Here is a 25,803-nt window from a genome sequence, read left to right as displayed (position 1 = left end):
GATAAATTCACTACCCAAGCACAGCCAAACAATCGAGTCCATTTAGAAATGTGTGTGTTTAAGATTTTATTTATTTATTTATTTATTTATTTATTTATTTATTTATTTATTTGAGAGAGTACGCATGGGAGGGAGGAGCAGAGGAGAGGGAGGGAAAAGAATGTTTAACAGACTCCATGCTGAGCACAGAGTCCAACCAGGGCTCAGTCTCATGACCCCAAGACCATGACTCAAGGTAAAACCAAGAGTCAAATAAATGCTTAATGGACTGAGCCATGTAGGCACCATTTGGAGGTGTTTTGACTTACTACATAAAAATATTTAATTTGGGGGAGACCTGGCTGGCTCAGTGGTTAAGCGTGCGCCTTTGACTCAGGGCATGATCCTGGGGTCCTGGGATTGAATAAATAAAATCTTTTAAAAATTTTTAATTGAAATTAGTTAAAATTGGAATATCCTCAATCCAAAATTAAGTGAATGAGAATACTGTACATACATTTTATGAATTGTAATGGAGTTCAATGACCATGGCATACAAAAAGACCTTGTCAGAAAAATTACTGAAAATTTAGGGCAACCAACTCCTTTATGAACTTCTTTCTTTTAAAAAAATATATTTTATTTATTTATTCATGAGAGACACACAGAGAGAGAGAGAGAGAGAGGCAGAGACACAGGCTGAGGGAGGAGCAGGCTCCATGCAGGGAGCCCGACGTGGGACTCGATCCTGGGTCTCCAGGATCATACCCTGGGCAGAAGGCAGCGCTAAACCGCTGAGCCACCCAGGCTGCCCAATGAACTTCTTTCTTTTAAAATGTGTAAGAGCCCTTTCTCCTAGAATGTGGTATGCACATTTAACGGGAAAAACAAACAAACAAAATAAGCCCTGAGTGCTAGAAAATCACAACTAAAAATAACACAGCTTGTGGGAAAAACAGAATGAAGGCAAACTATTCAAAATCAGTTTAACTTTGTAATCAAAGCCTTAACTAAAATAACAAGTCCTTATAAAAATGTGTGCAGTTAAATCTCCACTTGAATTTGCACCTAGCATTTATGGTCTTTGATCCTTTAAAGCCTTAAGCCCTGAACTCCTGCTTTCTCGTTTGTGATATGGATTCTTGAGGGCATTGCTTCAGTCAAGACCAATTTCAGTGAAGTTAAAAATAAAATTTAGGATGTAGACATCCTCATGAAAGTTCTTATGCAAAGAGAAAGGTCTTCATAGCTTCTTTTTCTGTACTTACTGCTTCACCAGAGTATGGTGGAATACAGAACCATTCAGAAGCCAACACTTCTACAGGAGTTTCAATGTTTCCCTTCATATTTTCTCATATTACTAAAGCTTTCTCTTAATCATAAGAAAGTTTGTTCTTATGTTTTCAAATGTTAACATGCTGGAAAGATTGGGTTTGAACTAAAGCCACCTCCCCACTTTACTAACATCAAGCTGATATTTACCAATAAGTTAGTATGAGACAAGTAAGCATTGTAGCAAATAAACCATACAACCCTGAAAATGGGATTTGAAATTTCCATAAATCTTCTGGTCTGATAGATCAAGTTTGCCATAATCTAATTCAATCGTATTTCCCAGAACTTCCCAAATGATTTCTATGTTCCAATTAGCTTGAATCATATCCTGTTCCTATAAAACACAAACGGAACTATCCTGCCTCTCAATCTTTCTGTTTTAGTCTTCAATGCCTTCCTCCTAACCTGCCCTCACAATCCAAGTCAAAATCTATTATCTTTTTAAGGCCCAACAAAATGCTACTTCATCTACAGTGCCCTTTATGATTACTCAACATGAAACAATTCTCCCTTCCTACCACTTCAAAGTACTTAGTCTGAACCAAACATCATATCATCACATCCTATTTTATATTTGCCCATAATGTGAAAGCACTTTGAAGATAAAAATCTAAATTTATTGAATGCTATAACCTTGTAGGACTTTATATCCAGTTCAGAAGGCACTGAACCATTGGTTCAATTTGGGAAAGGGAAAATAGAGAGCTATTGTTTAATTAGTTTCAGTTTTATAGGATGAAAAGAGTTTTGGGGATGGATGGTTGTACAAGAATGTGAGTGTATTTAATACCACTGAACTGTACACTTAAAAATGGTTAAGATGATAAATTTGGTTATGTGTATTTTACCACAAAAAAAATCTAGCAATTACTGAGCATTTATTACATGTCAAGTCTTTCTATAAAAAATTTACAAGTATGTATGTTTTATTTATTTCTCACAAAGCTCTAGTAGGTGGGCAATACTATAATCCCCATTTTACAGATTTAAAAATGAGGCACAAAAAAGTTAATTAACTAATACAAGGTCATACAGCTAATATAATCAGAGTTATGATTTCAAACCAGGCAGCCTAGCTTCAGAATCACATGCTTAATCACTCTGTCATTCTACCTCTCCAAAAATTCTCCCTAAAAAACCCTTAAGAAACACAATTAAAAAAAGGAACATTATGACCTTTTGCAGGAGCAATGCTATAGAAAATCTGTATTTTGCTTGACCCAATAATCATCTTTGCTCCTTTAATTCTTTTTCATGTTTTACTTATTAACATATTTTAAATCTCCTTAGTGGCATTTATAATTTTTTAACCAAAAAAAAAAAAAAAAACCTGTATTATTTAGAGTGCCTTTCATGAATTAGGTCTTTCTTTCTTTCTTTCTTTCTTTCTTTCTTTCTTTCTTTCTTTTTTTTTTTGAATTAGGTCTTTCAAGAAGGTTACAAATTTCAACGGACAGTGACAGAAACAGACTATAATTAACTCTCTAGTCATACATCAAGATAAAAACAACACCTGAAAAGTTAATTCAAAATGTTCTGTTTTTACTTTGTCTATTACATCAACATCAAATTTTTTTTTTGTTTTTCTCCATTCTTTCTGGAACAAAAATTATTCTTACATTTTACACCTATTCCCTCAACTCTTGTCCCTAATCCCTCCCCTAAACTCCATTCAAACAACCTAGCCATCAAATCATCTCTTTTCTCCATGGGTCTCGCACAAACTTTTATGTAGCATTCAAGGATTTTTATTTTGTACTGCAGTTATATTCACACACATTGTCTCTCCTTTCTAAACCAAGTTCTTTAAGGATTAGGTCTGTGAATGATTAGTCTGTAACCCAAACACTGCATTCTCAAATATAAGAAAACATTGCTAGTGCTATTATCTAATACATAGAACAAAGAAAAGGTCTGTGTGTGGGAAGATAAGGAGTTCTCTAGTAAAATATGCTAGGTTTGTAAATTCGTATAGTTGTTTGGTTACCATCTAGAAGTATTCTATTCCAGAGCTAAAGGCATAGATTAGAGGATCATTTAATTCCTGCAATTTTCTACTGGGAAATTTCTCTCTGCTAACGGCTGTAGGCATCCATCCAGATCAATGAGAGAACAATATCCATATATACATATGTAAAGCAATTTACTATAAAACATTGGTTACTGTAGGGATGCCTGGGTGGCTCAGTGGTTGAGAATCTGCCTTTGGCTCAAGGAGTGATCCCTGGAGTCCTGGGGATCAAGTCCCACATGAGGCTCCCTGCAGGGAGCCTGTCTCTCCCTCTGCCTACATCTCTGCCTCTCTCTGTCTCTCATGAATAAATTAATAAAAATCTTAAAAAAAAAAAAAAAAAGACTGGTTTCTGTGATTACAGAGGCTGACAGGTATCAAGATCTACAATTGGCAAGCTGGAGACCCCATAGACAATGGTATAGTTCCCATCTTAGTCCAGGAGGCTCAAGACCCAGGAAGAGCTGATGTTTCAGTTGGAGTCCAAAGGCAGGAAAAAACCTATGTTCCAGCTCAAACACAGTCAGGCTGGAGGAATTTCACCTCATTAGCAGTAGGGTCAGCTGCTTTGTTCTATTCAGGCCTTTAACTGGTTGGATGAGGTCCACCCACATTAGGGTGGGCAATCTGCCTTTACTCAGTCTATTGATTCAAATATTAATCTCATCCAGAAACACTCTTATAGACAAACATAGATCAATGTTTGACCAAATGTCTGGCCACCCCATGGCCCAATCAAATGGACACATAAAATTAACCATCGGGATCCCCGGGTGGCACAGCGGTTTAGCACCTGCCTTTGGCCCAGGGCACGATCCTGGAGACCCAGGATCAAATCCCATGTCGGGCTCCCGGTGCATGGAGCCTGCTTCTCCCTCTGCCTCTCTCTCTCTCACTGTGTGCCTATCATAAATAAATAAAAATTAAAAAAAAAAATTAACCATCACAGCATCTCAACCACAGAGAATCAAGGAGTCCCAACAATCCAAGAGCACAGATCAGTAGCTTTCAAACTATCTTGGAGCCATAAAATTAAGCACCGACCAAGAGAGTATAGGTAAGAGATATTAAAGACAACTAGAGCAAAACCTTGGAGAACTACCTATGTTTATAAGCTAGACAAAGGAAAAGGAGTCAAAGATTATAGGAGGAAAACTAGGAAGTAGACTTAACAAGGGCAAGAGAAGAAAAGTTTCAAGGAAAGGATGTAGTCATCTGTTGCAAATGAAGCAAAAGTGCTGGACAGTGAATATGGTCATTAGATTGGCAATTAATATTCATATTACCAGAAATGAGTTTCTGCAACACGATGAAAACAAGAGAGGATGATGAGAGACTGGGAAAGGTAGTAACTATAAATTCTTTAAAGAGTAATGGTAGGGGGCACCTGGGCTCAGTCGCTTAAACATCTGCCTTTGCTCAGATCATGGTCCCAGGACCATGGGATTGAGCCTGATATTGGGCTCCCCGCCCAGTGGGGAGTATGCTTCTCCCTCTCCCTTTATTGGCTCCCTCCCACTGCTTGTGCTCTCTTTCTCTCTCTCTGTCAAATAAATAAATAAAATCTTAAAAAAAAATAATGGTAGAAAGTACTCTGGGGAGATAGCAACAAGAAAAGAGGTGACAGAGTTAAGTTTCAGAAAAAGGAAGGAATAGCTCTTCCATCAAAACCCGAAAGAAGCAAATCTGAGGTGGACAAGTGCATACAAAAAGTGGTCTTAATCTCAGTATGAAAAAAAGGTGGGAAAGTCATCTATCAGAGGAGGTGGAAAGGGTGGATTAAGCAAAGTGATGAAAGTGTGAAATAATGCACAAAACTCTATCAGTACATACGTTGTAAAGCAGCTTTAAGAATATGGGACAGCTTTACACCTACACCAATGCAAGATTCATGCCATATTGTCCCAGAAATTAGACTGAACACAACACCAAGTTTTCAATAAATGTACTTTAAGTGTTAAGATATATACACACACGGACACACACACACACGTATATATCAGTTACTACTTGGAGCAAAGTTAATCACTTCCTTATTTGATTTTTTAAACAGTTTTACAAAGAGACTTCAGTAAGCTATTCAAATAGTGTATTATGTTTAGCTAGACAATGAAAATCATTTTGTTTAAGATTCCCTCTTGTTTAGGGGTGCCTGGATGGCTCAGTCAGTTGAGCATCTGATTCTTGATTTTGGGTTAGGTCATGATCTCAAGCCCCAAGACATGCTCCAAGCTCAGCATGGAGTCTTTTTGGGATTTTCCTCTTCTTCTGCCCCTCCCCCCTCAATAAATAAAATCTTAAAAAAAAAAAAAAAGCCACCCAATTCCCTCATTTAAAATTAATGATAGACATTCTGACAATGGGGGATATAATGTTAATACAGCTAACTTTTAGAAAGAACGATTACCCACAGAACTTTGTAAAACCAACTCTATGAATATAATTTGATTCATTACTAAAATCTATGCAACCTGCTCAAAGTAACTCAACTTATAGCTATTAATTAAAAGTCTGATTTAAACTTAAGTTGCCATTAAGAGAGTTTTAAGTTCTATGCTTCCTTTTCCTGGTATTGGTTCCAAAAATTTGAACTAAAGCTTTTAGATTATTATTAACAAAAGACACTAGGAAACAGGAAGTAAGTTTGCTGAGTGAGAAGAAAAACACTCTTTTGAGATTTTACCACAAAGCATAAAATTCCTACAGGAAATGAATACTTAAGCATGTAATTATAAATAGGCACTGCAATCTTATTTCCCAACAAAAAATATGACTCTCAGGGAAAAGTTTTTAAATAAGGATGAATGGTGTGTGAAAAATTAAAAGCTCCATGCCTATTTGTACCACAGACCATTTTATACCAAAGTAAGCCTATTATTAGTGCTGTGTTTATCTGCCCCTTTTTGGCCTAAATCAAATCAAATTTTCATGTACACAAACAAAATGATGAAATCTTAGTATTAATAAATAGGCTTAGAACTTTCTTTTGAACAAAAAATCCTTACTCGTAACAAGTGCACACCAAACCTCTGATCAAAGACTTCAAATAACAGTGCACTAAATTGAGAACCTGACAGGAATCATCATTATTAAACAACTATTTGTAAGTTCCACTGTCAATTTAAATATTGACAAGTTAAATCTATAATATCTGCCTCCTTGAATTTTCTTCCTCTTTGGTTCCTGTTCTACTTTCTGGAACATATTTTAAAATTAAGTTACTAAATTGAATTTCTCAATTCACATTGAAAAATATAAACAGGGGGCAGCCTGGGTGCCTCAGCGGTTTAGCGCCTGCCTTCAGCCCAGGGCCTGATCCTGGAGACCTGGGATCCAGTCCCATGTCAGGCTCCATGCAGGGAGCCTGCTCCTCCCCTCTGCCTGTGTCTCTGCCTCTCTCTCTCTCTCTCTCTCAATAATAAATAAATAAAATCTTAAAAAAAAAAAAAAGAAAAATATAAACAGGTTTTGCCTAATTTTAACCTTTCTATAAAACCTTTCTTTTTTTCTTTTTTCTTTTTTTTTAATTAATTTTTTTAATTATTTTATTTTTATGATAGGCACACAGTGAGAGAGAGAGGCAGAGACACAGGCAGAGGGAGAAGCAGGCTCCATGCACCGGGAGCCTGACGTGGGATTCGATCCTGGGTCTCCAGGATCGCGCCCTGGGCCAAAGGCAGGCGCTAAACCGCTGCGCCACCCAGGGATCCCTTTTTTCTTGTTTTTAAAGATTTTATTCATGAGAGATGCAGAGATAGAGAGGCGGAGACATAGGCAGAGGGAGAAGCAGGCTCCCTGTGGGGAGCCCAATGCAGTACTGGTACTCCAGGACAATGCCCTGAGCTAAAGGCAGGAGCTCAACCACTAAGCCACCCAGGTGTCCCTCTATAAAACCTTTCTTTAAAACTATCAGCACCTTCTACCACTTGTCTCTTATAATCCAGCACAAAATGGTACTTACTGTAGCACAAAGGTAACATACTTAGTATGTTGTGAAATTCAACACATCACTATTTTATTTTTTACAAGAATACCATGATTTTCAGTTTTCTACTCCCGGAATTGGTTTGAGAAACTATGTCCAAAATTTGAAACTTTAAAACAAAAAAAAAAGTTCACTTCTTCTTACATGGAAACTTTCCAAACTTTAAATATTACTCCTGAAAGGGATCCCAGAAATTATCCAGTCTGATAAGGGATGGAAGCAGAAAAATGTTCACCTTTAGCCCAGAAAGCTGACCTATATAGCCTGCACAGTTTCGATAAGGATCAAATATGTGCTCGTTGTTACATTCTTAAAGGGTCTCATGACTGCCCATAAATCTCACCCATAACTAGTATCAAACCAAATGATAAGCACTTGAGAAATCTTGTCAAAGTAGTTTTATGAGTAGAAATTCACACATCTGATTCTAACACTCCCTGCACATCCCCTCCTCCTTGAGCACTAAGCATATAATCATCAGGTTCACACCACAAAAAGTGCAGCTTTTCCTACCCATGGGTCCTGTCCTCACACCAATTAAATAAACTAAGTTACATCATGAAACATCTCATGAATTCTTTGCTATGTACAAGGATCTTCCAACATTTTGGTGGCCTGTACAAGGACAACAGAGTAAATCCAAGAGCATGAGTGTGACCTGGGAAGTCTTCACCTCCAGTCTTTATTTCTTACCTGTTCTTTTTCAGAAATGTCCTGAAGAGTATGAGCCTTCAGAACGTGTCTTGCCGAAGTGTTCAGGGGAGAATCTCTTGCCTGTGGCTACACTAATGGGAAAGGACAAACTCCTGCCACTCAGCTAGACACCAGTATATTGGCTGCCATTGGGCTCAAATATCAGGCTCTCTCTGTTTTATCTGTTCTTTTAATACTTATATTCTTCTTAGGCATGGGACAGTCATACCATTAAAACAGCTGCTCATCTCAAGACTGCCATGTAAAGAATCCTCATAAATAACTTGCTGCAATCTCCCAATAAGCGTAAAATCCAAGATAGGTCTGACTGTTCTTCTAGAAAGGGATCAGTCAGAGGTTTTACCCAGTTTGGTTACCCATCCAATGGGGACCACTCCCTTGGGAATGGATCATGGATAAAGTTCACAAGAAAGTTTCCTGGATTAAATAGGAGTTCCATACTTTCATTTTCTCACATCACACATTTGTCCTTCCTCGTGGGCTGTTTGGTGTTCTCGGAGCTGCCTTCAGATTGAAAGCTTCTAGGTTAGATATAGGACACATACTGCGATATAAAATAGCTGCTCTTTCTTAACAAATGCCAGGACCCCTATCCTATCTGTTGATACTAGACCTAGAGGCTAACAAAGGGTATTATTACTGGTTGCCAAATACATCAATTCCCTCAAAATGGAAAGAGGCAGCCCCAATCTCTGTAGCACTTCAGTCCATTCAGCATCACCTACTGTACCCTAGGATGCAGCAGGGAAGAGAAGGGAGGTCCGACAACCCTTCTCAAGTGACACAAAGGTGTCAAGAGTGGTTGAGAATGAGGGACACTTCCTGCCTTTGGCAATATTCCTGATGGGATGCAATTCGGAAGCCAAGGGAGATTTTGGTAATGCACTTCTAGTTAGTTAATATACTTTCTTCATTTCATAGGAATTAACTATGGGATCAACTTCTTTAATCCCAAAGGATTCCCCTTTGGGCTGTCTCCTAGCACACTGGAGTCAATATGGACAAAAGGATTTAAAGAAGCACCTCATCTTCTTCTGAAATAATACCTGGCCTCAATATTCTCTGGAGGATAATATTCTCTGGAGGATGATGAAAAATCGCCCATAAACAGGCCCTTAATCTTCAATACTATTTATCAATTAGACCTTTTTTGCGGGCATCATGGAAAATGGACCAAAGAGCCCTACATCCAGTTCTTTATGGCACTGAGTCAGGATATTAATCTAAGAGAGACCTGTAGCATATGTCTGGTAAGATTCCAGGCACACTACCCACCCACCCCCCAACCCCACCCTGCCCGCCAACCCATAGGTGTTTAAACAACCTATGATTGTTTAAATAGACAACTCCAATAGAAGAAACCAGCTGAGTCAGACAAATCAATCAGCAGAAGAAAAAAATCAAAATAAGCGCACAAGGGAGCCCAGGTCCCTTAGTAACACCCTATCCATATGAATTTTTGGAGCCTTCTGCTCTTGATCTCGAAGGACATACTAAAAATGGAACATCATACCTATCATACCATATCTATCATACCATATCTATCATTTAGACTAGAGCGGGTTTATATCCACTTCAGGAAGTAGCAAATGGGGAAATGGGCACAATTAAAGTCCCTGCCCCATTTTCCATGTCAGATCTGGCTCAAATAAAGCAACTAGGATGATACTCAGAGGATCCATCCAAGTTTGTAGATGGATTTCACCAGGTGTCTCTGATGTGTGATTTAACTGGGCAAGATACCTGTATTATTCTAATATACTGTTGTACTCCAGAAGAAAAGGCTCAAATTTGGGCCAGGGCACAAGAATTTGCAGATGAGTTGGCAACTAGGGATAGAAATCATTATTCAGTAGGAGGAGACGCTGTTCTTAATGCCACGCCTCACTGGAACCACCAATAGGACAGACCTGACAGAGAAAGATTAGACCATATGACCATATGTGTTTATTGAAGGCAATGAAAAGAAGATTTTCAAAATCTGTCAATTTTGGAAAAATTAAGGAAGTAACTCAGGCAAATGAGAAAAACCCAGCCTTATTTCATGGGTGTTTAATAGAAACAACTTATAAATATACAATTTAGACCCAACCACATCAGAGGGATGGCTATCTTAAAAACAAATTTTATGGGGCAGCCAGCACCAGACATTCACCTCAAGTTGGCAAAAATGGCCCTAGGCACTCAAACTTCAACCCAGTGGAGCAACAACTTGAAGAGAGGGTAGTTGTTGCATGACAGACCCTCAGGCTGGTCCAGCTCTTCTGAATGTCAAGATGGCCAAGCCTAAGTTACCCTAGATGTGGGAGGAAAGTTCATTTATTTTCTTATTAGCACAACAACCATGAACTCTGTCTTTGTTTAGCACTCCTGTCCAACCTGTCTTTCTAAACATAAAATTATTGGAACAGAAGGAGATCCTAAATTATCTTTTCCTTTACCCTGTAAATATAGAGACCAACTAATTACCCATTGCTTTCTGGTTCTCCCTTCCTGTTCCACTCCCCTACTGGAAAGGGACCTCATGTTTAAGTTGGGAAGCCAGACAAGAGGATGGTTTCCTCTCTAAGGGTTGAGAAAAACTAGAAATCTATCCCCGAACATTTGGGTATAATAAGTAGAACCACAAGTTTGGAACTCTTCTATCCCAGAGAAGGTAATATGAGCCTATCCCATCAAAATAGCTCTAAGGGATCTTGTTATTATTTCACACAAAAAACAATATCCTCTTGGGGTGCCTGGGTGGCTCAGTTTGTTAAGCGTCTGCCTTTAGCTCAGGGCGTGATCCTGGAGACCTGGGATGGAGTCCCACGTCAGGCTCCCTGCAGGGAGCATGCTTCTCCCTCTGCCTGTGTCTCTGCTCCCCACCGCCCGTGTGTGTGTATGTGTGTGTGTCTCAAATAAATAAATAATAAATAAATAAATAACCTTGCCCATCCCCTTATAGCATTCCCATTTTGCCTGTTAACAAGCCTAATGGAGAAGAGTATCTGGCTGGTTCAGACAGTGGAGTGTGAGACTCTTGGTCTTGGAGTTTTAAAGTATGAGCCCCATGTTGGGTAAAGAGATTACTTAAAAATAAAATCTTAAAAAAAGAAGAAGCCTAATGGAGAGTACAGAATGGTACAAGATCTTAGACTAATAAATGAAGCTATTGTCCCCATTTACCCTACAGTGCCAGATCCTTATACTGTACCAACTCAAATTCTAGGCAATACAGAACAGTTTACAGTGCTTGGTTTAAAGGAGGCCTTCTTTTGTATTCCCGTAGATGAAGAGGCCTAGGCTCTACTTACCTTTGAATGGACTTCATGAGGAGAACATCAAGTACGCCAGCTTATGTGAACAGTCCTATCATGCCAGTTTACGTGGACAGTCCTACCACAGGGATTGAGATAGTTTCCATTTGTTTGGCAATATACTGGGTAGAACTTAGAGACAGACCTTACGTTGCCTCAGTGAACAATAGTACAATATGTGATTGGTAGTCCCACAAAAGAGGCCTCAGAGTATAATTCTACTGTTGTACTACACTTTCTTGGAGAGAGAGATAACAAAGATCATCTAAAAAGGCTCAAATTTCAGGGCACCTGACTACTTCAGTCAGTTGAGTTGAGTGTCTGACTCTTGATCTTAGCATTGTGAGTTCAAGCCCAGCATTGGGCTACAAGTCCCACAAACAAAAAGGGTCAACCTTCTAAACAGAAGGTGCAATACTAGGATATAAATTAATGATTAGACATCATTCCCTGACAAGAGAAAAAGAACTTTAATAGAATTGGGACCTCCTGCCACAAAAAAAATGAACTCTGAATCTTTTAAGGAATGGCTAGATTTTGATACCTATGGATTCCAGGGTTTAGAATCTTACCAAACCTCTATATGAGGCCACTGGAAGGACAGATAAAAAGACTTCAAAATAAGATAAAGAAAACAGGGGGCCTTTCAACAACTAAAACAAACTGTCTTCTGCCTGGCTCTAGCTCTATGAAACTTAGAAAAAAACTGTTCCTTGCTGAAAAACAGGCCCAAGCCTTAGGAGTACTAACAGAAAAACTAGGGTATTAATTGAAACCTGTAAGATATTTTTCCAAGCCATTGACAGTGTAGCCCAAGATGGCCAGCATGCCTCTATGAGCAGTAGCAGCTGGTGCACTACTAGCAGAAGAAGCATTTAAACTTTCAATGGGAAAGCCATTGACTCTGACACTCATCAGGTTCAAGCAGTTTTGGAAACTAAAGGACATCAATGGATGACAGGGGGATGACTAAGTAAATATCAAGCTATACTTTAATTTTTAAAAAGATTTTATTTATTTATTCCTGAGAGACATAGAAAGGGGGGGGCAGAGACACACAGGCAGAGGGAGAAGCAGGCTCCATCCATGCAGGGGGTCCGACAATCCCGGGACTCCAGGATCACGCCCTGGGGTGAAGACAGGTGCCAAACCGCTGAGCCACCCAGGGATCCCCAAGCTTTTAGACTTTTAAACTCTCCTGATATTGTTCTCAAAATGTGTCAAACCCTAAATCCAGCATCCTTCATGCATGGACCAGACCATGCTACTATTATGTCTGAATGACAGTAATAAATAGAACAAATCTATTCCAGGCATCCAGATCTAAAACAACAAGCTGTAGTAATGCTCGTGATAGTTGGTTTACATACAGTAGTTTTATAGAACAAAGACAAAAAAAGGCTGGAAACGGAACTGTTAGTTTAACACAAACTATTGAGGCTATTACCAATCAATACTTCAGCTCAAAGACTCTTGGGTGGCTTAGTCGGTTAAGCCTCTACCTTCAGCTCAGGTCATAACCCCAGGATCCTGGGATCAAGTCCCACATTGGGCTCTCTGCTCAGCAGGGAGTCTGCTTCTCCCTCTACCCCTCCCCTCCCCCCTTGCTCGTGCTCTCTGTCTCACGCACTCTCTCTCAATAAATTAAATAAAACCTTAAAAAAAAAAAACTTAGCTCAAAAGGCAGAATTGATAGCTCTCACTGGAGTTCTTCAGGTAGCTAAAGGCCTAAGAGTCAATATATATACAGATTCAAAATACGCCATGCTGGAAGGAGAGGGGATTATTAACTAGTCATAATTGCCCTATGAAATATGGACTCAAAATTGTAACTCCATAAAAGGCAGTTCATCCTAAAGAAGTTGCTGTAGTACTATTTAGAGGACAGCAAAAGGGAAAAAAATTTAGAATCTAAAGGAAATAATTTAGCCAATCAGACAGTCAAACTGGCAGCTCAAACTAAACTAGTTATGAGTCCTATATCAGTCTCTAATCCCTTAAGCACTGTTGTTACCACTTATACTATAGAAGAGAATGGAGCATTTGAAGAAGGATAAACTAAAACTGCCGAGGGATGGGATAAGAATGATAAAGGAGGGGTGCCTGGGTGGCTCAGTAGTTGAGCGTCTGCCTTTGACTCGGGTCGTGATCCTGGGGTCCTGGGATCAAGTCCCACATCGGGCTCCTTGCAGGGAGCCTGTCTCTCCTCCCTCTTCCTGTATCTCTGCCTCCCTCTCTCTGTGTGTCTCTCATGAATAAATAAATAAAATCTTAAAAAAAAAAAAAAAGAATGATAAAGGAAAAATCTTCATCAAGGAAAACAATGGAAATTGGCAACAGGCCTGCACCAGGCTATTCATAAGGGAAAAGAAGCTCTATGGAATTTCACCTAACCCTTGCTTGATGGGAATAGGATTAAGAGACATCTTACAAAAGGTATACAAATCTTGTGCAGTATGTGCCCAAGTTAACCCAGAGGTGCACTATAGCCATCGCTACCCTTTAACACCTGTCCAAAGACATGGAGCATATATATCCCAGGGAAGGTTGGCAAACTGATTTCACACAAGTGTCACTTTGTAAGGGATATAAATAGTTATTAGTCTATATAGATGCTGTTACTGGATAATCGGAAGCCTTCCCATGTAAGGCAGAAAGGCTACTGAAGTAACAAAGACTGTTTTTAAGAGAAATCAGCCCAAGCCCTTAAAATTAAATATGTTTTACATACCGCCTAGCATCTTTAATCATCAGGCAAAATTGAAAAGGCTAACTATAATTTAAAAAGACACTTCACTAAGATGAGCATAGAATGGCAAGAAAACTGGATTAACTCTTTTACCAACAGGTCTTTTAAGAATAAGAACCATCCCATGGGAAAATTGGGGTTAAGCCCTTTTGCATTAATATATGATAGATTTTTCCTTACCATGGACTTATCCTTGGACCCAGATTATAACAAAGTGTTCTACTTTTCTTTCTTTTCTTTCCCTTCCTTTTCTTTTATTTAAAGATTTATTCATGAGGCACAGAGAGAGAGGTAGAGACACAGGCAGAGGAAGAAGCGGGCTTCCCACAGGGAGCCTGATGTGGGACTTGATCCCCGGACCCAGGAATCATGACCCGAGCCAAAGAGAGACAGACGCTCAACCAGTGAACCACCCAGGTACCCCAAAGTATTACACTTTTCATCAGAAGCTGGATTAATCCATAAAACTCTCAATGAGTTTTATGGATTAATCCATAACTCCACTGCCAAAACCAGATCCTAATGAAACTCAAAATTCTTTGCAAGTAAACCCTGGAAAACTAGTCTATTTAGAAGACTGGAAAGCAAACAACTCTGGAGAACTAATTCCTAAATAGAAAGGACCTTACAGGGTTATATTAAGCACTCCCAAATTGGTAAAAATTAGAAGGCCACTCAACATAGACTCATATTTCTAGAATTAAACCTACACCCCCTTTAACACAGGATGACGACAAACTGTACAACATGCCCTCATATTCCAATGAACCAACAGAAGATCTCAAATTTCTCTTCAAACAATGAGATAGGAAAAAATGAAGGCCCTTTTTTTTCACTTTTACTTGCCATCTACCCACCATACCTAAATGGTAACTTTATATTTTTTTATTATAAAGATCTTATTTATTTAAGAGAGAGAGCACAAGCTAGAGGGGGTCAAGGGTGGGGCTTCCTGCAGGGAGCCCAACGCTAGGCTTGATCCCAGGACCCTGATGTCATGGCCTGAGCTAAAGGCAGACACTTAACTAAGTCACCCAAGGCACCTTTGATATAATTTTTTTTTTATGAGTACATTACACTGAGCTACAAAACCAATCTTTCTGTTGGCTTTGTGGCTTACTACCCACATCAAGCACACAAGGCCTCCCTTGCTGGTTTTCTCCATTACAAGGTACAGACTGGCATTATTTACATCAATACATAGCTGATATGATAACATCACCCCAATACCAGCACATATAGGGATATTTCTGTTACTAAAAAGAATGTTTCAGGGCACCTGGCTGGCTCAGTTGGAAGAGCATGCAACTCTTGATCTCAGAGTTCTGAATTCAAGCCCCACACTGAGTGTAGAGATTACTTAAATAAATAAAACTTTAAAGAATGGTTCCCCCTAGAAGCCTGTGACCATACCATTATGTTATAGGCAATCAATTGGTTTGTTTTTGACTAGACAAGGTGACCTGATATCAGATGGCTAGCACCTAATGGAACACAATGGTTAGGTGGGCCCAATTTATGGTCATGGCTTCCACCAGGCTGGAGAGAAAGATGTACTATAGATTATGCCTAGATGCACAGCTGTAGCGCTAAGACTATCACAAGTCCAGCTAGTCTTCCATATTTAAAACAACCATGGACAAGATCCATGTTCCATGGATATTACCATCTGACTTGATTTTTCTTCCATCAGTAGGGCAAAAAATGTTATATGGCACATGGAGGCCCTTGATAAATACACAATTAACGCCTTAAGTGACTCTCAAAATATTACATCATTAAACACTGAAATGACATGAATGTTAAAGCAGCCCTACAAAACAGAACAGCTTCAGTTGTCTTAGCAGCACAAGAAGGAACATGTACCATTGTTAAGGCAAAATGCTGTGTCTACACCCCAAATCATAACAAAAATATAACAGGATTACTTACTGATATGAATAATCAAATTGTGCTCTTAAAGACTCTATACTTCACTTAATGATTGGTTACATTCCTGGTCAGGAGGTGGACTGTGGTCTGTGCTAAAGTGTCATCGTCTCCTTTTTTTTTTTTTTTTTTTTTAAGATTTTCCTTATTTGAGAGAGAGTGATAGCAGGTAGGAGGGTGAGGGACAAGTAGTCTCTGTGTTGATTGCAGAGTTCAATGTGGAGTTCGCTCTCAGGACCCCCAAAAACATGACCTGAGCTGAAATCAAGAGTCAGACACTTAACCAATTGAGCCACCCAGGTGTCCCTAAAGGGTCTTCTCATTGCTCTTATTTTTATTCTAATAATCCTAATGTGTTGTCTCTTGCTTTGTTCTCTCCTATCTTCAAGACACACACAAGCAGTTCCTGACTCCTTCACCAAGTAGACAGATGGTCCTTACTACTGGAAACAAATTCACCTCAATGTTCAGCAATGGCCTTCCATAACAGTTACTTGTACCAACACATAGTTACCAGTTTCAGTCCACAGGTAAGGATATCTCTATGCCCCCTGTCAGTGTGAAGAAGTTACAGAAGATATGCCCTTTGCCCTTCAACAATCTTGAAGATTTAAAGACCAAAAATTGGTAAAGAGAAAATGACGATGAATAAAAGCAAAAAATGTTCACCTTTAGCCCAGAAGGCTAGGAGTCTGCATAAATTCAATAAGGATCAAATATGTGCTAATTGCTACATTCTTAAAAGTCTCATGACTGCCTATAAATCTCACCTATAATTAATATAAAACTGAATGATAAGCACCAGAGAAATCTTGCAAAGTAGTTTTATGAGAAATTTAAAGGCATTCATGATCTAATACCCCTGCACATCTCCTCCCCCTTGAACATTAAGCATATAACCAGCAGTTTCATTAACAAGAAGTTAAGCTCTTTTTGCCTGTGGGTCCTGTCCCCGTGCTAATTAAATAAAGTTAATAAATTAAAGTTGCACTGTAAAACATCAGGAATTCTTTCTTGACTGTTAAACTCAATGATCCCACAACATAACCATCTTTGTTTCATAAAGAAACTCAGATCCAGGGAGGGACTTATTTCCAATAATAGTCTCTTAAAAAAAAATTCTCTTCAGGCAAAACATTTCTAATCTTTTCAACAGTTTCTTAAATGACATAGCTTCTAGATCCTGAAAACTATGTAGTCATCTCATCAAGACACACACTAGTTTGCCAGTGACCCCTCTTAGAATGTGGTGCTCAGACGCACCTGGGTGGCTCAGATAGTTAAGTGTCTGCCCTCAGCTAAGGTCATGATCTCCGGGTCCTGGGATCGAGCCCCCATGTTCGCTCCCAGCTCAGCGAAGAGTCTGCTTCTCCCTATCCCTCTGCCTCTCCCCCTGCTCATGTTCCCGGGCTCGCTCTCTCTGTATCTCTGCCTCAAAAGAATAAATAAAACCTTTAAAAAAGAATGTGGTGCTCAGACAAAATTATTAGATGGGATTTTAATAGAGCAGAGTATAATGGAATGATTAACCACTGCATTCCTCAGCCAGGCTGCAGTTGGACTCTTTTAAGACTGGGCAGGTAGCCTAAGCCACCTAAATTCAGAAATTGTGCCATTTAGTACAGCTGTTGATGTAATCAAGCTCCAATCTGTCCAATCAGCTGACGCAGTCATGTTATTCTTGCTTACCTAGCTTTGCATACTCATGTTTCTCATAAACAATTTGCTTACTCTTTAATCCTTGTCCCCCCCATATTTAAACTTTTTTTTTAAAGATTTTATTTATTTATTCATGAGAGAGAGAGAGAGAGAGAGAGAGAGAGAGAGAGAGGCAGAGACACAGGCAGAGGGAGAAGCAGGCTCCATGCAGGGAGCCTGACGTGGGACTCAATCCCAGGTCTCCAGGATCACGCCCTGGGCTGAAGGTGGCGCTAAATTGCTGAGCTACCCGGGCTGCCCCTTTTTCTTTTAGCTCCAAACCCAGTATGGAACTCAATGCAGGGCTCAAACTCAAACAGCCCTGAGATCAAGACCTAAGCTTAGATCAAGGGTAAGAAGCTCAACTGACTGAGCCGCCCAGGTGCCCCCACCCCCGCCATACTTAAAAAGCAAAATCTAACATCTAAAACTGATGCCTAGAAGCCTAGTCAATTCCTAGAGTCTGAGCAACTAGCACTTCACTGCAACTTGCATGTGATCAGATTTCCCAGATCTTACGAGGAAAACTTCTATCTTTAGGAAACTACCTATCCTCATTATTCCTGCAAGATATTTTCTGAAAGCACCCCAAATGTGGAAAATATCAAGATGGTACTATGACAAATATTAAAAATAAGGAGGAAAAGATGTATCCAGGGAGACAATGAAAGGTACATGGGTATCATAGCCTTGTCCCCACCAAAGGAAAGGGTAAAGAAAACAGGAGTTGAATTATAAGAGAACAGTCTAGACTGAAGAGGGAAAAAGGGAAAGGAAGCAAGATTTTGTAGCAAAAGCATTAACAATTTAAGTTGCAAAGAAACCATTTCCAGGGTACTTTGTTTTTTATGTTTTGCTATTTGTCATCTTCCCAATTTCATAGGCTCCTGAGGCATGAAGAAACTAAAGTTACCTAATCAACAGGCTCCAAATGCCAGTCCAAAGGAATAGGTTAGCTGCAACAGAATCACTTAGGGAAGGAACTTTTTGAAAAAATCATGATCTTCCCCCTCAAATTCCAAAATCTCACCTCCTCCTCTCACCCACTAACACAAAATCAGGAATAAGTAAGCCTAAACCCCTCTGGAAGGCATTGTGACATACAAATTTAGGAAGCTAACTGACTCATGTTTGACTATCTCCTGTAACAGGGAACTTATTACTTCCAAAATAGCATGTTCTATCAATAAAGGGTGGGGATGTGATTTTAGAGTTACATGGGTCAGAAAAGCAGCTTTTCTTTCTTCTTACAAATAGTCCTATGGCCTTCTTCTTAATCTCTAATGTATTATGGAAATTTTCAGACATACAAAAGAGAGAATAAACACTCACATATCCATCACCAGCTTCAATAATTATCTACATATAGCCAATCCTGTTGCATCTATAAGCACCCTATTCCTAATTTCTTATTCTATTAAAACTATAAAGGAATTTATTACATTTCATTTGCAAATTATTCAATATACAGCTCTAAAATATAAGAGCTCATTTGACTACAATAACATTATTTCATGAAAAAATTAGTAATTCCTCAATGTCTTTACATTTCTTCAATTGTAAAACAGGTTTTTAAAAATTGCTCTCTGTCCCCATTGGATTCTTAGGAACTCTCTACTGTCTCTGCAGCTATTAACAAAGAAACAAAAAAAAGTGTAGGGACACCTGGGTGGCTCAGTGGTTTAGTGTCTGCCTTTGGCTCAGAGCGTGATCCCGGAGTCCCAGGATCAAGTCCTACCATCAGGCTAGTCTCCCTGTGTAGAGCGTGCTTCTCCCTCTGCCTAGGTCTCTGCCTCATTCTCTCTCCCTCTCTCTCTCTCTCTATCTCTCTGTGTATCTCTCATGAATAAATAAATAAATAAATCTTTAAAAAAAATAAAATCCTTATATTATAAATAATAAATAAAAATTTAAAAAGTGTAGCGTGAACATCTACACATAAAGAATGTAGCTCTTGGATTCTGAGTTCTGATCTTGGATCACTGGACAGTAAAGAATTCCTGTGATCCAGAAACCTTAATTTAAGATGATAACCACAATTCACCTAGAATGGTAAACTCAGCTTACCTGGAATGTCTCCCTGAATAGATAAATGACTTTCCAATCCTGAGAAAGTTAGAATTTGAGACACAGATAATGAAATAACCATTTATAAATATTTTATTAAATTCAAGATAATCTATGTATTGCAGTCACAATGCATATATTGTAGAGATGTGAATACATACATACAAAGAGGTGATGCAAGGAACAGGATTATTTGAAAGTGACCCGGATGCTCATTCTGAGTTGCATGAACAACCAGGGCAATGGGAGGACTGAGCCTACACTTAGCTCCCTACAGGACCAGGACTTCCTTTTCTCTGATTGCAGAGACTGCAACTTTCCAAAATTATTGAAATCTCCAAATTTCAGGCAGCTACTCTTCCCAAACAACTCCTGAAAATAGCTGATATTCCTAAACCAGACTACATGGTGTCAGGCACCATGCCTTTATGCTGTCACGCTTCACCCATGAAGAGGAGACCCACAGTTGGGGACGGATTGCTCCACTGGAACAGTGACCCAAATAGGAATCCAGCAGTGACCTGACCTGCACTGGATAGGAGGGTTAGGCGGACTAGTGCCTTTAATTTTTTTTATTTTTATTTTTTTTAATTTTTATTTTTATTTATTTATGATAGTCACACAGAGAGAGAGAGAGAGGCAGAGACACAGGCAGAGGGAGAAGCAGGCTCCATGCACTGGGAGCCCGACATGGGATTCGATCCCGGGTCTCCAGGATCGCGCCCCAGGCCAAAGGCAGGTGCTAAACCGCTGCACCACCCAGGGTTCCCACCTTTAATTTTTTTTAAATTGAGGTACAATTCACAGAACATAAAACTTGCTGTTTTTTTTTTTTTAAGATTTTATTTATTCATGAGCGACAGAGAGTGAGAGGCAGAGACAGAGGGAGAAGCAGGCTCCCTGTGGGGAGCCCAATGTGGGAGTGGATCTGGGGACTCCAGGATCACACCCTGGGCAGAACAGGTGCTCAACCGCTGAGCCGCCCAGGCATCCCTGTTTTAACCATTTAAAAATTTTATAATTCACTGGATTTCAGTATATTCGCAATGTTGTGTGGTCATCACCACTATGGTAAGAACACTGAAATGGTCTAATTCTAGAACATTTTCATTACACCCGCCCCCCCAAAAAAACCTGTACCCGTTAAGCAATCATCCCTATTCCTACCTTCTCCCACCCTTGGAAAATACTGATCTGCTTTCTTTGTCTATGGATTTGCCTTTTCTGGACATATGAGATAAAATGACTCATACAACACATGGTCTTTTGTATCTGGCTTCTTTCATTTATGTCTTTAAGGTTTATCCATGTTATAACATATATCAGGACTTCACTGTTTTTTGTAGGTAATATTCCACTATACTTTGGGTCTATTATGAAAAAAACTGCTATGTACAATCCAATTTTTAGAACGAGCAAATGACTTAAATAGACATTTCTCCAAAAAAGACACACAAATGGCCAATTAAGCACATGAAAAGATACTCAACATCATTAGTCATCAGGAAATGTAAATCAAAACCACAATAATACTGCTTCATACCCATCAGGATGGCTATAAAAAATGGAAAGTAAGTAACAAGTGCTGGCAAGGATGTAGAAAAGCTGGGACTCTTATACATTGCTGGTGGGATGTAAAATGGTGCAACCACTATGGAAAGCAGTTTGGTAGTGCCTCAAAAAGCTAACCATAGAATTACCAGCAATTCCTCTTCTAGGTATATTCCCTCACCCCTGGTTTTATTTTTTGTTTTTTGGGGGTATTTTGAGGACTCATGGCTTAAAGTTTCCCCTTCTCCTTTTAAATACTTTAGGAAATGATTGTTATTTTGTAAAAAAACAAAAACCACAACAAGATGACAGATTTTTTTTTTGACAGAGATATTAAGAGAAAATAATTTGACATTTAGGATTCCAATTTAAAATGTATACTTAACTTGTGACTTTTAAATTGAATGTATTAAGAGATTATGTGACTAAATTTTTAAATATTGAAAAGTTTAAAATAACACATTCTTAGTGTAAGCTATAGTCAAAATGCACATAAGACACTATTAAGATTTTCCACTTTTCTGATGTCATGCAAAAAAAGCCTCATCTTTTTTTCTAAACCTTCTTACTACCAGCTTTCTTCTCCAAAATGGCTTTTCAAAGTCACAATTCAAGACACACCCATCCAAAATCAGGCAAAATTCGCTTCTATTCCCTAAAGGCTAGTTGATTCCCAGTGCCTAAAGAGTGGCTAAGTGCTGAATGCTATAATTCACATTTAGGGGAGAATGAGGCTTAAACATTTCCAAGATCCAGTTATTACAAGAGCAAAATGGAAATCTGCATTGATATACTGTAGTTGGAAAGGAAAAGTCTAAATCCTATTGCCTCTCTTCTAAGGAAAGACATCCTCTCCCAGCCAGTCTTAAAAAGAGTGTCCTTTAATGGCTTTTTATGGGGTTTCCCTTTCTTCCATTCATTCATGGTTAAAAACAAGAAAACAATATATGGGAAAATTTCCATAATGGGGTTAATTAAAAAATAAAATTCCTTGTTTACTCTGAAAAATTAAAGAGCTAATGAAGAGAAAGTAGGACCATATACAATAAGAAGACATGGAGAAACACATAAAAATTATCTTAAAAAAATTATTTAAATGCCTATCAGCTCCAGGCATATCCTTGCTTAGAAGTTTTTCAAATTTATAATCCTAGAAAAAAAAATATTAACAGCAGCTAATTGTTCATTTAACCTAAACATTTAATGCCCTACCACACAATCTAAGATTCACAGCACATTTAAGAATAAAGAAAACAAGATTCAAAATGAAAACTAGTTGTTTTACCTAATAAATTATGTACTCAAACATATATTCTTCATTATAGGATTAAGAAGTTGGTAAGAAAAGACTATACCTGAGATATTTGGCCCTGGGCTTTTGTAAACTGCGTTGTTCGAATATTTAAAGACTGGCTTCTTGTTACCGTTGCCCCAGAAGGAGATTTTCCATTCACCTTTCTTTCAAGATGACAACTTGCTGGTGATCGTTCTTCAAGAAGAACGGCATCCCAAGGATCTTCTGCTAGTAAACCTGGAATATTTTTCTCTTCTTCGTGGTTTAATACCTCCACATTGTCCACTTTAGGTTTACTTAGGGGATCCAAGTCTAACCAGTCAAATTTACTTATATCTTCAGACTTTGGAGATACCTGTACATTGCTGACTGTTGCTTTTGAATTTGTGATCTCCAAATCAGTCCTCGCTTTTCCATTTTTTAAAAATTCTGATGTACTAGCTATTTTGTCAAACAGCTTTGCCATGTCAGGACTGACTACTGGACGATAGATAGGTAAGCTTCCTTGTGGAAGAAAGGGTGTGGCAGGTGTCAAAGGATATGAAAAATATGGAGACTGTCCTGGAAAACTTAAATATATAGGTTCTGTGGATGGAAAAGCAGGCATTCTTGGATTGAAGCCATTTTGGAATGCAGTCTGTTTACTGCTGTAAGTTGACTGATAAATAGAAGGTAAAGTATAAGTGGAAGGCCCAGGTAATCCAGGTGGCCACTGTCCTCTCTGAATAGTAGGTCTAAGATAGACCTGTGCTGAAAATGAAGGGCTCAGAACAGGAGTAACTGGCAAGACAGGTGTTTTCTTAGTCTCGAAACTGTCATCCAGCAATAGTTTCTCAAGTTCAGCTTGGGTGAGCTTTTCTACATCAATATCTACTGTTCTTTTTTGGGTATCAGATTCAGGAAACACCATGAGATCATAATCCTGTTTGTTATAAACCTGTGCTTTTTGTCTGGTGTTGCTTGACAACTCAAAGCCTCTCTGATTATCAGTCACTCGTCTATCCTTTTGTAGTTTTGCTAAAGCCTCTGCTTCCATCTGTAATGCTTCTTCTTTGTCTACTTCTTTTGTTCTTGTTGGTTCCAGATGTGATGAACATTGCTTAAATCCATTATTGCTGGATATCTGAGCCATGTCCACTTACAAGACCAAACCTTCCCTAATCTTGTAGCTTCCAAAATAGCAAGACCTACACATAAAAATAAACATAACACTCAATTAGATTTTTAAAACTCAAATACATTTATTTTGTTTGTAACACACCTAATATGATTTAGGATTTAAAGCCACTTACAAATAAACAACCAAATAAACAGTTGGGGGAAATCTGGGTGAAGCTTATTTTTAAAAATCTTACACACTGCTGGGTTAAGAGATATGTTTAGACATACATGACTTTACTTCACTCCCTAAGAGGAAAGCTAGCACTGTAAATGAACTCAAGAACCTTTCATCGTAGATATAACAATGACTGCTGTTAACCAATGGCACTTTTGGCAGGATTCCTGGCACAGAACAACTTAAGGGCTAGTCACATATTTTCAAAAGTTTGAACAGGGTTTACCATTATGTAAATGCAAGTCAAAATGGTTTCAGTCTTTTGCTATTTGTTAAATTACTCCTAAGCCAATTTAGCAATAAAAGTATTCAATATCTAATTAATAAAACCAAGAAACTATTAACAAAACATCATATGAAAAACTGATTAAGGGTTTATTATAGTCTACAACTATTTATGTACAATGTAACAGATTAGAATAATAAGAATGTTAAAGCTATAAGAAGCTGCAATACTCCACTTAAAAGTTAAACTACAGCTTAATTTGTCATATAGTTTTGATCATGCTTCTATTGGATTATTTGTACTTAAATCATTAGTTAACTACCCCCAGTCAGGGGTACCTGACTGGCTCAGTTGGTGGAGCTGACTCTTGATCTTGGGGTTATGAGTTCGAAGCTCATATTAGGCACAGAGTTTAAGAAAATAGAACTAATACTAAAATTTCTCCTTTTTAAATTGCTAAAATATTTGTAAACTAGAAGAAATAGTTTATTAAACTTTCTCATTGATCAGTTGATAAAAATTTATAATCTTATTTAAGATAAACACAATTCAGATCAAAATTACCCTATGAAGCGAGATGACCAATTAAAGGACTAGTTAGCTACTGTGTAACAAGGCACATTTCTTGCTTCTAATCAATAGGACACAGGGATTAATTTTGGGTTCTGGAGTCACATCAGCTTGATTTATGAAGCTGTAAGAGCTTGGGCAAGTGAAAACTTTTCCACGTGCCTTAGTTTCCTAACTTTTAAAATGAAAAAGTCTCTATCTCCTAAATTACAAGGATTAGGTGGAACAATGCAACTAAAAAGTGCTTACATTGGCCTTGAGCATAAGCATTAAATAAATGACATCTATTATTAACCTAAACTGATTTGAGATTCACCTATTTTGAACACCTAGAAATCAAGAGAGCTTCTATAGTATATGTGAAATAAAAAATTTAATGACAGGAGGTAGGGAAACCCCAACGTGAATTCAAATTAATGTAATACAAATGAAAATCCTAAGTGTTGAGGTAATACTAAATGAAAAAAATTATTAGTGATGAGGACATGAAGAGATATTCAAGGAAGACATCCTTTGCAAATCTTTTATACAACTACAGCTGAACTCCTGAGGCATTTCAATGAAAAGCTTTTCCAAATTTTTCCTTTCTGTGCTAGACTGCAAAACCAGACACAATGTACACTTAAAATATGTATACTTCATTGTATGTAAACATTTCATCTCAAGAAAAAAACTATAAGCAAATATTGACTATTACTAAATATATACAAAGTACCTAGAGGAAAGTACTGATGTCTACAATTTACTCTGAAATGCATAAAAAAAAATATAAGTTGATTATTTGATAGAGGGATAGATGGATAAAACATGATAAAGTACAAGAAAATATTAATAAAACAATCTAATCTAATTGGTAGGTATGTGGTTTTCACTTTGAAATAAATCCTTTCAGGGGATCCCTGGGTAGCTCAGCGGTTTGGCGCCCGCCTTTGGCCCAGGGCGCGATCCTGGAGTCCCGGGATCGAGTCCTGCATCAGGCTCCCGGCATGGAGCCTGCTTCTCCCTCCTCCTATGTCTCTGCCCCTCTCTCTCTCTCTCTCTCTCTCTCTCTCTCTCTATA

The 25,803-nt window shown here is 38.4% G+C and overlaps 1 protein-coding gene across 5 annotated transcripts in view; it reads right to left on the bottom strand.

Moving 5' to 3' along the window:
• Positions 1-25,803, bottom strand: part of PIK3C2A (phosphatidylinositol-4-phosphate 3-kinase catalytic subunit type 2 alpha) — a 173,745-nt gene that overhangs the window by 66,517 nt on the left and 81,425 nt on the right. For all 5 annotated transcript variants that reach the window (XM_072793894.1, XM_072793893.1, XM_072793897.1 and 2 more), the window contains one exon: positions 22,673-23,798. In XM_072793894.1, the coding sequence (XP_072649995.1) occupies positions 22,673-23,743 (1,071 nt within the window). In that variant the 5' untranslated portion in view covers positions 23,744-23,798. The remainder of the gene's footprint in view (positions 1-22,672; positions 23,799-25,803) is intronic.

This window comes from Canis lupus, chromosome 23 (assembly GCF_048164855.1).
Source record: "Canis lupus baileyi chromosome 23, mCanLup2.hap1, whole genome shotgun sequence".
Classification (NCBI taxonomy): domain Eukaryota; kingdom Metazoa; phylum Chordata; class Mammalia; order Carnivora; family Canidae; genus Canis; species Canis lupus.
The sequence above is the reverse complement of the archived record's forward strand: the minus strand, read 5'-3'. Positions and strand labels throughout refer to the sequence as shown.